Source organism: Paralichthys olivaceus, chromosome 7, assembly GCF_024713975.1.
Source record: "Paralichthys olivaceus isolate ysfri-2021 chromosome 7, ASM2471397v2, whole genome shotgun sequence".
In the NCBI taxonomy this organism is placed as follows: domain Eukaryota; kingdom Metazoa; phylum Chordata; class Actinopteri; order Pleuronectiformes; family Paralichthyidae; genus Paralichthys; species Paralichthys olivaceus.
Window position 1 is genome coordinate 20,193,325 of NC_091099.1, and position 13,482 is coordinate 20,206,806.

Below are 13,482 nucleotides of genomic sequence, written 5' to 3' on the forward strand. Positions count from 1 at the left end.
GTTTTATTTATCTCCTCAGGTAGGTCATTCCAAAGCCGAGGGGCTCTGATGGCAAAAGCCTGGTCACCTTTAGTTTGCAGCCTCGACTTATACCTGAGGATCTAAGGCTTCGAACAGGCACATAAGGGGTCAACAATCCTGTGATGTAGCTTGGGGCCAGGGACCGGCATGCTTTAAAGGTCACCAGTAAAATCTTAAAAATCAATTCTAAATGGACAGGGAGCCAATGGGGATGATGTGATGTCATCTGTTAGAATTAGTAAGTATTTCAAAGGGAAGTATTAGCTGCTTGTTAAGTTACTAGTTAAAAGTTTAAATGTTGTGTAAAAAGTGAATGCATCAGTGTGAATTACAAGGAACAGTCTATATCTGTGAGGGGCCATTTTGTTTAATGAGGCACATAAGTACACATTTCAGTGTCAAAACATATAACACACAGCAACATATATTCTATTTATAATAATACACTGTACAGTTTAAATGCAGGGCATTGGTTGCATTTGAGGTTCTGTTAGCATCACACAAATTCCTCCAAAATCATGAATCGACACCTAAAAAATGTTCAACCTGAAGTTAATAATAGGATAAATAGGATTTTGTATTAGATGTCCTTAGTTTTTGTCAGGTGTATCTTAAAAACTGATAACTGAGTCTTGTATACATTGTGAATGGAAGCGCTATAATGATGCCACAAATTAGAATGAATGCACAGAAATGATTAATAAGATTCTGTATTTGATTGCTCAGGATTGTATTTATTTTGGTCAGGTTTTGTCCTATTTGTAACAACTACTTAAAAAGGTGCAGCCTCCATTTTCCAGGGAACAACATTAATTCTACTAACAGGCTTAATGATTAATCTTTCGTAGCCACGTGCTTCGCGTACAACCTCTCAGTAAACGTGTGTGACCCAGTGGTGTTGCCCCCAGGCTCTAACTCCGCCCTCGCGGGAGGCACACTGAGCGCCACGTACGGTTTGGCTCAACGCACCTTAAAATGGGGACGAGCAGATTACGCTCTGACGCGCTGTGACTGACGTGCGCTGCGGCCAATCAGCTCTCAACGCGACTGTCGTACCAAGCACGTGCACCTTCTTCTCCCCAATGAGAGGCTGCGGAGGCGGGCCGTTGCCATGGTGAACACCCCCCCCGCCTGTAGGTTGTGGCTCCAGCAGACTTGTATAGGTGGTGGACATGGATGTATTATAAGAGCTGCTTCATGACAGCTGTCAACAAACTGCACCCGGTGAAGATTCAGCCCAGAAGCTCAAAGTACGTGTCGCTTTACTTCTAACTCTTACTCTACATGGACTCTGTTTATTGTTGACATTTAGCAGAAATGAAAAGGATTATTTTGGAGCTTTTCTACCTCTTTGGGATTAGGAATTAGAAACCACGAGCAACTTGTTATTGACATCACCAGCCTGTGTCTGTGCTGGTGAGTGTACAGGTCTCAGACAGAGGAATAGTTTTAAAGTAAGCTTGGTCCTCCACCTAACACGTGTGCTGCACAGAGAGACAAGATAACACAAGATAAAAGGTTTTAACCTCTGAAGAAATTCTTGTGCCAGCTTGCTCCAAGATCACAGTAGCAGTACAATAGAATAATAGAATAGAATAGAATACAAATACAAGTCACAGTACAAATAGAAAAATAGTTAAATAGAAAATGATAGAAGATGCTTTTCAGATAGAGCCTAAATTGCATAAACTCATCTCACATGGTGCCTGAGTGAAGTTGTGGCTTGTGCACCTTTTGCAATACTTGAGAAATGAAGGGTGTTGCCTTTTCAAAAGACACACATATGGATGAGACACTAGCCACATGAGCCTTATTTCTTCTACCTTATTAGGCAATTTAAGTGTAATGAATGTAACATCATACTAAAATAATTCATATTTCATTGTTCTGTTTCTTATGACATGTATGTAAGCAGATGGTGAGCAGTAAAGCATTTGCCCGCTGTGTGCTGGTTCTGCTGAGTTTGTGGCTGTGTATCCAGTCAGTGCCTATCAGTGTGGACAAGACCAAAGAAAAGCATGATGCTGAGCAACTGGAGCCACCCCAGAGTGCTGTGAGTCATATATACAGTGTCACATAAAGGGACATCTCTTTTAAATCAGAGCAAATGACAGCATCCTTTTTTGTTTGCTCTAAACAAACAACAGCAATATCAGGAATGATTTGACCTCCCCAAAAGATCAATAATGTCAATATATATCAATAATTAATAATATATCAATAATGCCTCCGGTCAAGTTAGGTATTAGCAAGTTAAATGTACATTTTAGTCCTCTGACAACAAACATTGTGTGCTCTTTGGTTTATGCCTCAGGAGACTGGACTGCACTATGACCGCTACCTCAGAGAAGTCATTGAGTACCTGGAGAAAGACCCCCACTTTAAAGAGAAGCTTAAAAACGCCAACATGGATGACATCAAGGTGAACGTCTGCACACAAAGCATCCTGTTGTTTATTTGTGTTCCTGTAGTATGATGAGCATGTTTGTACTGAGCTGTGGCTTGTTGATTTTGTGCCTGCAGGAAGGCAAACTTTCCAGAGAGCTGTACTTTGTCCACCACAATTTTCGGACCAAGCTGGACGAGCTGAAGAGGGAGGAGATGAACAGGCTGCGGATGCTTATCAAAGCCAAACATGACATCCAGGGGGACAATGGTAAGTGATCCTGCTTATACTGCGAACATCAAGTCAAGTTAAAGTTTATTTACATAGCATGATTAAAACAATCACCATAAGCCAAAGAAGTGAACATGCTTTAAATTACAATAAAATGATATTAAAATGTATATTAAAACAGAGAATAAATTGAAAATAAAAAAGCAATCATATGTTAAACATCGTAAAGTGTGACGGTAACCAAGGAAAAGAGGCTAATACTGGTGTAATGTAACACTAGCTTACTTATGCTTCTTGACAAGTTTTCTAACACAGTGTGTGGCTGCGTCGCTGTCAGATGTAGGATCAGGCTTTTGACACACAGGAACATGATGTAATACTCCACCTACCTCAACTCACAGTGACTTCTAGTTTCTCCACAGAGAACTGCTGAATGACACGTCAAATATTGATGCAAGTGTATTTAAAGAACAAAAGTCGACACTTTAAAAAAGACCCACAATGGTCTCAGACATCAATACGAGACAGTCGCAACTTGGACAGGATGTGTGGAAACATTTAACAGATGGTGGTATATCAATTCGATCATGCTCAAAAACACATTTGAACTAACTTAACTAGACTGAGCTTTTTACCAGAGTTAATCTAATATGAAGCTTGAATAAACAAAGCCAGTGGTTGCCTCTGTGTGTGTGTGTGTGTGTGTGTGTGTGTGTGTGTGTGTGTATGCGTGTGTGCGCACCAGTGCACAGAAGAACTGCTGAAGCACATAATGTCTTAGGACAACAGATGGGAATGAGTAAATCAGTTCATTGAATGACACAAATGTTTTATATTATTATTATTATTATTATTATATATTTTAATGTTTATCGTGTCACCTGTTACCTAGCAGTATGCACAAATACCACGCTGCTGTAACACAGAAATTTCCCACTTCAGGATAAATAAAGTCCATCTGCTTACCTCCCTACACACCTACACTGACTTTAAAGGTCAATAAATAAGAATATAATAATACATTCATTTTTCTCTCTCCTCTCTCTTGCAGGTCGTACAGTGAACCATCAGGCCCTGCTCAAACAGTTTGAGCACCTCAACCACATGAACCCTGACACGTTTGAGGTGGACGACCTGGACCGCCTCATCAAATCGGTACATTTTGAAATGAAACAACACCTGGGGGGGGGGGTGCGTCTTTTAACACTGTTCACTATAGATGTAGTGAACAGTGTTAAAAGACGCCCCCCCCCCCCTATAATCACAGTAATCTCAGTAAAGAGCACCCTTTTGTTTGATAAATTAGCATTCATGAGCCTATAGAGAATTAGAGAAAAAACTGAATTCCTGAGACCCCAGAGAACCACACCATAACATAAATAGTGAGGACAATTATGTACTTACCACAGGGAGATTCTATTACAAACTCTAATAGACACCACCACGTGAGCACTTGGTGATCACTAGCACTGCAACTTACACTGCAAGGACAAACAACAACACTGTTCCAGTGACCACCCCCCTTCAGGCCTACCACACTGCATGCACAGTGGTGTGCATATCACAACTGCTCCCCGCAGGTCGTCCAGCTGACTAAATCTAGGAAAAGAATGAGACTCAGTGGGTTCAGGGTCACAATAAAATATAAAAATAAACAATTATTAAAGGTCGAACAGTCCATCAGGAGTGTGATGCATGAGACGATGAACCAACAGTATAAAACAAAAGCAGAAACCAGTGGCCAGACAACACTGGTGTAGGCAAAGCAGTCTGGCACTTGATCTGCAAAGAGGGGGAGACAAGGTCAATCATCAAATTGCAACCAAATACATTAGAGGGGATCCCCCTTTACGTTGCTGTTAAACATTACCTTGCTCACTATAGGGCCCTACTTTACAGCGACAATGGATGGCCGACTGTCCTGGGGCTCAAACATGGGAGAGGCGAATCCTGAATGGTCTCCTCTCAAGCATGGAGCCACAGAGATCTGGGCCGGGACACAACCACACAATTGAATATACAAGTAACCTCATTAGAGTTCAAGCTGAAAAATAAAACCCATCTCTTTCTCCCAGTCTCCCTTACCTGCATAAACACAGCAGTCACCCTCTACCAAACTCCGAGCTGTCAGCCCTCACAATATGATCATGAATCACCTTGGAAAATATAGTATTTCGTCTGTGGGAGTACCTGCAGGGTTGTAGATTTAACAATTACCTTTAATTCCCTATGAGAAACACACAACTGTATTTGAACTATTTAAGACAGGTGGCTGTGGCTCAGGAGGTAGAGCAGGCCAGCCAAAACCAGACAGTGAGTTCAATCACAGGCTCCTTTGTTCCGGGTGCTGAAGTGGCCCTTTGGGCCAGTTACTAAACCCCAAATTGCCCTTGATGGCTACAGAAAGTGCTGCACATAGCTGCATTGAATGAATGTGTTTGCGAATGGGTCAAAACTCAGGCTGCATTTGTAATTTGCCATACGCCCTATGACACCACCTGGTTTTAGACTCCATGCCAACAAACCAATCCACCACTGTGCCAACAAATTATTTGTTCGAATATTAGCTAAACTCTGTGGTCCTTTCTCCCAGTTTTACAGGAGTAACTGCGAAAGATGTATAAGTGCCTGATCAGCAGCCATTAGACACATTATGCACATCAGCGATGAAAAAGAAGAGCATGTCGTAAATTGATCCAGCATTCTGCCCGAGGCCCTGGCTGAGCTATGAAATAAAAATTCATTCTGCCAAGCAGTCGGCTTCATCGTTCATAGAGCTGCTCTGATCGCACCTCCTGTGGTGGTTTTCCAGGAGGAAAGAAAGAAAGTTCCATCAAGGTATGAATTCTCCCCTTTTTTGTTTTCATTTGTAGGCGACCAAAGACCTGGAGAACTTTGACAAGGGCCGTCATGACGAGTTCAAGAGATATGAGATGATGAAGGAGCATGAGAAGAGGGAACGTCTGAACAGCTTGACTGAGGAGGACCGCAAGAAGGAAGAGCAGCATTATGAGGAGATGAGGAGGAAACACGCTGACCATCCCAAAGTGAATCATCCAGTAAGTCTCGCACTGGAGTTACATTCATTAGAAAATGCACCAGAGGCTGCAACTATGTTTATTAGATGGACGAATAATGTGGACAACTGAACAGCGGTATTTAGACAACCTGTGTGTGTGTGTGTGTGTGTGTGTGTGTGTGTGTGTGTGTGTGTGTGTGTGTGTGTGTGTGTGTGTGCAGGGCAGTGAAGACCAGCTGAAGGAGGTGTGGCAGGAGGGCGACGGTTTGGACCCACAAGACTTTGAACCCAAGACCTTTTTCAAACTCCATGGTAACCACAGGGGCCTTATTTGCCAAGAACATCTGTTGCAGAATATCACAAATAGTGGTCTATGTGACACATATCAGTACCATAAAGCCATTGGATTAATAACATTAATATAATCCAACAAACGTGTTAATGAAACCATGTATGAATGAAATGACTTGTTCTGTTTGTTTTGTGCTGCAGACAGTAATGGAGATGGTTTCTTAGACGAGACTGAACTTGAAGCTCTCTTTACTAAAGAGGTATTTACAGCAGTACAATAGTACATACTGGTTCTGCATGTTTTAGGACAAGGTAATATTTAAACGATGAAGCCTTTTACATGAGATTTCTCTGTGTTTGTGTGTTCAAGCTTGAAAAGGTGTACAACTCTGAAAATGAAGAAGACGACATGGTTCAGATGGAGGAGGAGAGACTACGTATGAGAGAGCACGTTATGAACGAAGTGAGCAACCTCAGTGACACAGCAGATGTGTGGGGTTATATATATTTTTTTGTATTTTGAATTCAGTAGGGTGGCATGGTGATGTATTGATTAACACCTCACACAGATTCAAATTCCAGCATAGCCGGGGTCTTTCTGTGTGGAATTTGCATGTTGTCTACATTATGGTGTCGCTTTTTACCATGTACTCCGGCTTCCTCTCGCAGTCCAGAGACATGCAGATTGGATAAGATTGATTGTTTGTCTCAGTATGTCGGCCTTGTGATACCCTGCCACCTCTCGACCAGTGTCAGGTGGGATTGGCTCCAGCTCCCTCTACTCAAAGGACAAGTGGTGTAGATAATGGATGGATGGATGAATACAGTGATGATCAGGCCTGTTAATGCCCACAATTGATATTGCTCGAGTGCAGTCAGTTTGACGTTCTTCATAGGAATTTCTATTTAAAATATTTCAACATCAAAACATACAGCACAGTCAAGTGCTTGCCCCTCAATGTTTGATTTAAAGTGCTGTGCTGTTGTCAGATTGATCATGTTTAATGACAAAAATAGAAAAGTTATAGCACCCCCAATGAATTTGTCATTTAAACAAAACCCAACTGGAAAAAACACATGTTCCATCCAACCAATCCCAGATCACAATCGGCGTGTGTCTGTGTAGGATCAGACGACTGACAGAAGCGCACATACACTAGCACACTGGTGTAAAATGGGGGAAGTGGGTTATGCTTAACAGTAACAGCAGTGGAAAATAGTTGAAACATGTGTTGACACTGATGATATCTGTGTTGATGTTCAGGTGGACACCGATAATGACAGACTTGTGTCATTGAGCGAGTTCATGGTGGCCACTAAGAAGGACGATTTCCACGAAAAAGAGGAGTGGGAGGTAAGAAGAAGTGGGAGTTTATACAGGAGAGATAGTTTTTTTTAATTTTCTTTATCTGAATTTCATCTTATTCTTTCAGTCTATTCATTAAATCTGATCATTCCCTGCCTGCACAGACTTTAGACCAGAACCCCTTATACACAGAGGAGGAGCTGAGGGAGTATGAGCAACAACTGACCAACGAGAAGAATGACATCAATAAGAGGTCGGTTGTGCTGCAGAAACAGAGGGAGGATCTCGAAAGGAAACAGGAAGAACTTAATGCTCAGAAAGTGGGGCTGCAGCAGGTAGACTAAAATAAAAACATGATATTGATGAAATGCAATCAGGATTTGAGTAGTCTGCAGCCGCCTGTGCAATAACCACACTAACACACAGGTCTAATTCATGATATGCAGGATTTGTTTACATATGACATATTCACTTCCTCGGTGACAGTACAGATGAGATGCACCCACACAATATTGTATTCTGTTTACTATGCACTGTAGTGCAGGCACAACATACAAACTATTAAATATATATTTTGATATTTACATACAGTAGCTTATATACATAGAGCAGAGGTTCCCACTTATTTTGTGATTCTCTCACATTTCCTCGCCTTCCTTTTCTCCTCAGGCCGTAGAAGAAATGGATAGAATAAAAGCCCAGCGCACAAACACTGAGGTCAAACGTAAGTATAACATTTCTGTGAGTCTAAAGACCTTTTGACTTGTAAAGTAATAAACTGAGGGACTCATAAGAGACTCAAGTATGAACTCAAAGCAGCAGAGGCCTTGACTCTCTGACTTTTAGTCCCTATGAGTGAAGGCCTAAAGATGCTGTAACTAACAATACTCAGTAAACATGTCATCTAAAACAAAGCCCACCAGACTCATGATCACCTCCGCCAAGGGGGTTACGTTAGTTATATGTTAGTTAGCAGGATTTTCCACTTTCTTTCACATTGCGAGAGATAAGGCATTTTTCAACATCGTCATTGATTTTCCTGTGAATAATTCATGGATCATGATGAAAGAAATCTGGCACGTTTAGAGGACTGATATTTATGAGTTTGTGCAATTTAGTGCAGATCCAAATAAAGATCCGGATCTAGTGACTGTAAATGAATTTTCCTAAGGGGAACGTTAGGCCTCGGTGCAGTTATGTGCTCTCTGCGTGCCATTCTTGTTTTGTAAATGTATTCAAGTTGGGCCACTTTGACTCTTCCTGCAGGTGAAGGTGAGGCAGCACCAGTTGTACCAGGAAACAATCAGCCACTGCCCCCTGTTCACCAGCAGCAAGATGTACCAGTGTCAGGACACTCTTAGCAGGTCTCACCACTCTGCAAGCTGCAGGAATGCCACTGACCGTGTGTGTGCGCGCGTGTATGTGTTTACCCTGAAATCATTTCAATTTTCTGTTTTATATTTAGGATTTTAAAAACACCACTGGCAACAACATGCCTACACATTAAGAGCAAGTCTGATTTCGGGACTAAAATTCAGCGTCAATTATGTCATTATTCCTCTTGTTGGTGGATTCTTCTTGAAATGTGGAGCCTGTCTATGTGTCTTTGTTCACAATCAACTCTTTTGTTTTTGTCTTATTGATGTTTTGTCACAACTAGGACTCTGTTCTCCATGAGAAGTGTCAGGGAGAAGGGCTGTTGGCCTGATAAGTGAATGTTTTGTTTAGTTTGCACTGTAGTTTATTGTCACTGATACTGTCTCTTAGACAAAAACATACATTTTTTCCAGGTGAAGAGAGTTTAGTTTCAGAAATAACCACAGCGTTCATGTAGAACTACTGGAAAGTGAATGACATGGAGAGTTTTAATTTTTTTTTGTTAATTATTACACTGGCAATGAGGTTTCATTTCAAACTGTGAAATGTGTTCATAGGACTGCAACAATAACGCACAGATGATCATACTTTTCTTTTAAGGACTTTTTTTTTTAATGGTCGAGCTCACAATGAAACTCTTCCATGTTTAGAAAGCTAAAAAACTACTTCAATTGTATTTTCTATATGATTTCTCCCTCGGACCAGATGACTGAAGTACATATTTATTTTACAGATGAAGTTACATATATTATATATTTAAATTACTGTAATTGTGCTGGTTTTAGAGTGAGTATGTGAGTTCTGAATTGGTTGTTTACAGTGAGCTTTTGTGAGTGCATGTGCATCTGTGTCATTTTTCAAAACGTAATCATTTATGTCTTCTCTACATCACTGTCAATGAAACGTTTAAAGTTGAATCCAAGAGTCACATGGTCCAAAACATATTTCAAAACAGTCACATTTTAAAGGTGATGCAACAGATAAAAGGTACAATCAGGACACAAAGACAGATGTTTTTGAGATACAGGTATATTTCTGTCTTCCTTTTAATAAGCAGTCGAGGTTATCTGCCACACAACATCTTTGGAGCCCAGTTTACCTCACGTTTTATTTATTTATTTGAGGTTTTGAATGTGGACAATAAAGTGAATGAGCCTGCTGTTTGGAGGGTTGTGTCTCTTTAATGTACACATTGAGACACACACAGACACACAATCAGAAACGTAGAAACATGGGATCCAAAGTGAAATACTCAGCATTATTAAATGTTACTTCTACAACATGATTTAAAAACACAGAATTCATGGAGAGAGGTTTAGCTTCGTCCATACGAGTTATTAAAACGCTCGCTGAGGTATTCACCTGATTTAACTGGAGGATACTTGTTGGAACCGTCGCAGCAGGAGATCACAGCCTCATCGTCAGGCTGGACGAAGAAAGCCAGGGACTGACGTGTGCTTGAGTCTCCAGCAGGGGGAAGTAAAACTTTGTGGAGCTGTGCAGCAAGGAACAAACGATATATGAAGCTTGCATTCTGTCATACATTATATTACATATACACACAAACATTGTATACACACACCAAACTGCAGTTGTCAAGTTGTTCTGTTATTTCTTTTTAATAACAGCATCAAAAATATTCAAGTAAAAAGTATGACAACATTTCTTATAGTAGTCTTTCATAATTAGAATTAACATACAAACTATACAAAATATTATAATATTACTTCACTGTTTACTTCAAAACACAGATGACCATCCATATATAATAAAATACAGATGAACGTACATAGATTTGATGATAGAGATTTGAGATTATAAAGATAATGTTAGATCTGGCTGCAACACAGTTTACCCCCGAAACTCCAAAAGTGTTTTGTGAACTCAAACACCCACCCCAGATAATAAGTGAATTTTCATTTTCCAGTGAACTATCCTAATAAATAGTGTCTAGTGGTGCTATTCATGCATTGACTTTTGCTTTTCCATGACAAAAAGAAAAGGTTGAAAAAGAAATGTCTAGTAACTCACCACAGAGATGAACTGGTCGCTGGTCCAGCGCTGCATCAGGTCAGCGATGTTTAAGAGGACAGCCCCAGGGACGCAGGGAACACAGATGAATTCACCTGAACGTTTACGGACCTGAGGATTACAGTGCAGTACATGTGTGAGATTTCTCCCAACAACAATAAAAAGGAAAGAAAGAAACTAGGCCAAATTTTCGTTTTAAAAATAAGATTTTTTTTTTTTTAAGATAAATGTCAAGTTATGTGTATTTATTTTAAAAGGGACAATGCATATTAATTAACATGTGTACTTGAGTCACACTTGTGAATATGCCAGATTTAGCCATGCAGGGTAGTTTTCACCTGCAGTCTCTGGCAGGTTTATGGTAAAAATCATCAAAAACACAGACGCACATGCACAGACACAAACAAAGGCGATACATGACAAGTCAAAGCAATATCATGAAGAATTATCAAGCAAAATTAAGATCTATGAGTTTAGACAGAGAAAAAGACAAAAAGTACACAAACTAAATATCAGAACAACCACTACTCAAGATGATGAGTAGATTTCTAATAACCACTGTTTTGTCAAATTGGAAGAATTTGTCGTAGTGGTGTTCCTTGGTTCTTTGTGCAGGGTTTTCCAGGTATGTGCTGCTCAATAAGAAAAGTCTGACTGTTCAAAGGGACATTTTCTATACGGTATCTTGCAGTCCTCTCTGGAGGCAGCTCTGGTAGATCTGGTAGAATAGTAAGTTGAACTGTATGATTTAATGTGACAACACAAGAAGTGAAAAAGATTTGGTTTGTAAAAGTTGGGGTCTATAGCATCCAGAGAGGTGGAGATGTGAGTGTGAATACCTGCAGACCCTCAGAGCTCTGAAACAACAGCGTGATGGTGCCGTAGTCAGAATGCTCTCCACATCGCAGCTGACCCTCCTTGGCTTTCTCACTGTTCACTGCTGGGTAGTACAGAGACCGCAGCGTTGTGCCGTTCTCATCAGCTACAAGAGAAACAGCAGCAATGATCAGGTTAACTGGCATCTAATTATTAGGAGTTTATATTGAGCTCAACATCTATGCTATTGGGAATTAAAGCACGTTGTCAGCCGTCTACTAGTGAGTGTTACTTCAGTTACATTTGTTTAAAGTGGACATTCCTTTCTTCTTAGCTATCACCAACCTGTACGTTGGTGACCTGTACGTACTTCCTATTAAACTGTGTGCACCCAGGAACACCTCTGGGTCCAGTCCTAGACTGTGGGCCATCACCCTCAGCACACGCAGGCTCAGCTCCTTGCAGCGCTGGAAGAAAGACGTCTGGATCTCCTGGAAGTCCGCCACAGCATCTGATGTTGGCCATTTCTACAGCAGAGGCAGGGCGTCATCGGTGCCTGACCAATTTTCGATTTCTGCGGCTGATAATTCTAATATATCCCTCTCTCTCTCTGATTAAATAACACTGACATTTTTGGTTTAACATAATTATAAACTATATAGTAGATATTACAGTTCACTTAACTGTGCACATTTTATAGGGCCACTGTTTCTAAATAACCTCAAATTTATATTTGATGAAATTATTTCTTCATAGCAATTTCTTGCCAATACTTAAAGGTCCAGTGTGTAAGATTTAGGTGTAAGGAATCTATTGGCAGGAAGTGAATATAAAATAATCCTAGTGATGTTTTCACTGTAGTGTTATTATGTCTGTTGTTATCCTAGAATGGGCCCTTTATATTTAATACTTTATATTCACAAAGGGAGTGGGTCCTCTCTACCGAGGCCGCCATGTTTTTCAGAAGAATCCAAACTGGACGAACTAAACACCTTTTGAGTTTTCATAACAACTGAAGGCTACCACATGTTTGGAAGGGGAGGGTGAGGGATATCCAGCAGCAACATGAAACTTCACCACTAGATGTCACTATATTCTACACACTGAACCTTTAATATCAGCTGATAATAATTGATTGATAAAAAATGAAAAGTAGGACAGAGCTTTACAATGGCCTGTACTGTGACCCCACAGCTGATAACCTACAGAATAAAGTGGGTGCATAATTAGAGGGGCAATCTTCTTTGACAACAAATGCTGCAGTAGGTCTGTTACACAACAAAGGTCTTTGACAGAGCAAACATTATTACTATGTCAGGGTGGAGTGAAGCTGTATTGAATGCCTCCTTCATGTCTCCAGGTCGACGTGGATTTAACCTGAAAAGCAGTTGTGTGAGTTAAAATAAAAAACTGCATGATGGAGCAGATAAGTAGTTCATGTAGTGAATGCCACCTCTCAGTCTCCAGAGACACCCAGCCGTGGTTGGGATTGTTGGCGAAGGTCTTCCTGCTGAAGGGCCGCTTCACCTCATCCGGCTGCAGGAAGAAATCCATGGATACGCGCATAACACGGTCCACCTATCCAAACGCACAGCAGGAGAAAAGACGCACGCTCCATGTTAACTTTTACGCACGATCGTGTAAACTAAATGATCATCTGCGCTGCTCTCACTTCCTCGTCGGTGATCCCGGTGTTCTTCAGGAACACAAAACCAACTTCTGTAAAAGCAGCTTTCAGCTCTTTGCCCATGCTGTGCAGCTGCTCGTTGTCAGCACATTTCTCAGTCAGCCCGTACGCACCGAAGTCCACTATTGGAATATCCATTTTTAAAAACTACGCGTAAAGGTCTCTGTTAGAGGTTGCAACTCAACTGAGAATTCTTGCGACTCCCAAAAGTTGGTTCTATGGCATGTTGATTGACTCACTCTCGTCATGTGACCTCTTCCAGCCAATAGGAAAGCAGCACCCCAATGAAATCAATCCCTCCACTTTCGGCTGCTCTG

The 13,482-nt window shown here is 40.9% G+C and overlaps 2 protein-coding genes across 3 annotated transcripts; one reads left to right on the forward strand and one right to left on the reverse strand.

Moving 5' to 3' along the window:
- Nucleotides 1–1,139: 1,139 nt before the first annotated feature.
- On the forward strand, nucleotides 1,140–9,790 carry LOC109624499 (nucleobindin-2). 2 transcript variants are annotated; one of them, XM_020079214.2, is made up of 13 exons: nucleotides 1,140–1,271; nucleotides 1,937–2,074; nucleotides 2,336–2,443; nucleotides 2,545–2,677; nucleotides 3,690–3,793; nucleotides 5,512–5,697; nucleotides 5,879–5,969; nucleotides 6,150–6,208; nucleotides 6,319–6,411; nucleotides 7,213–7,302; nucleotides 7,419–7,589; nucleotides 7,924–7,978; nucleotides 8,521–9,790. In XM_020079214.2, exons 2-13 carry the CDS (start codon nucleotides 1,937–1,939, stop codon nucleotides 8,613–8,615), a joined length of 1,323 nt encoding a protein of 440 aa, XP_019934773.2. In that variant the 5' UTR covers nucleotides 1,140–1,271; the 3' UTR covers nucleotides 8,616–9,790. The 2 variants fall into 2 exon arrangements, with proteins under 2 accessions (XP_019934773.2, XP_019934775.1); XM_020079216.2 differs by having other exon boundaries at nucleotides 7,419–7,507.
- Nucleotides 9,791–9,792: 2 nt separating this feature from the next.
- LOC109624500 (uncharacterized) lies at nucleotides 9,793–13,432 on the reverse strand. The gene is made up of 7 exons (XM_020079217.2): nucleotides 13,151–13,432; nucleotides 12,932–13,056; nucleotides 12,789–12,855; nucleotides 11,849–12,005; nucleotides 11,502–11,644; nucleotides 10,663–10,773; nucleotides 9,793–10,126 (listed from the first exon to the last, which is right to left on the reverse strand). Exons 1-7 carry the CDS (start codon nucleotides 13,301–13,303, stop codon nucleotides 9,947–9,949), a joined length of 936 nt encoding a protein of 311 aa, XP_019934776.2. The 5' UTR covers nucleotides 13,304–13,432; the 3' UTR covers nucleotides 9,793–9,946.
- Nucleotides 13,433–13,482: the final 50 nt, after the last annotated feature.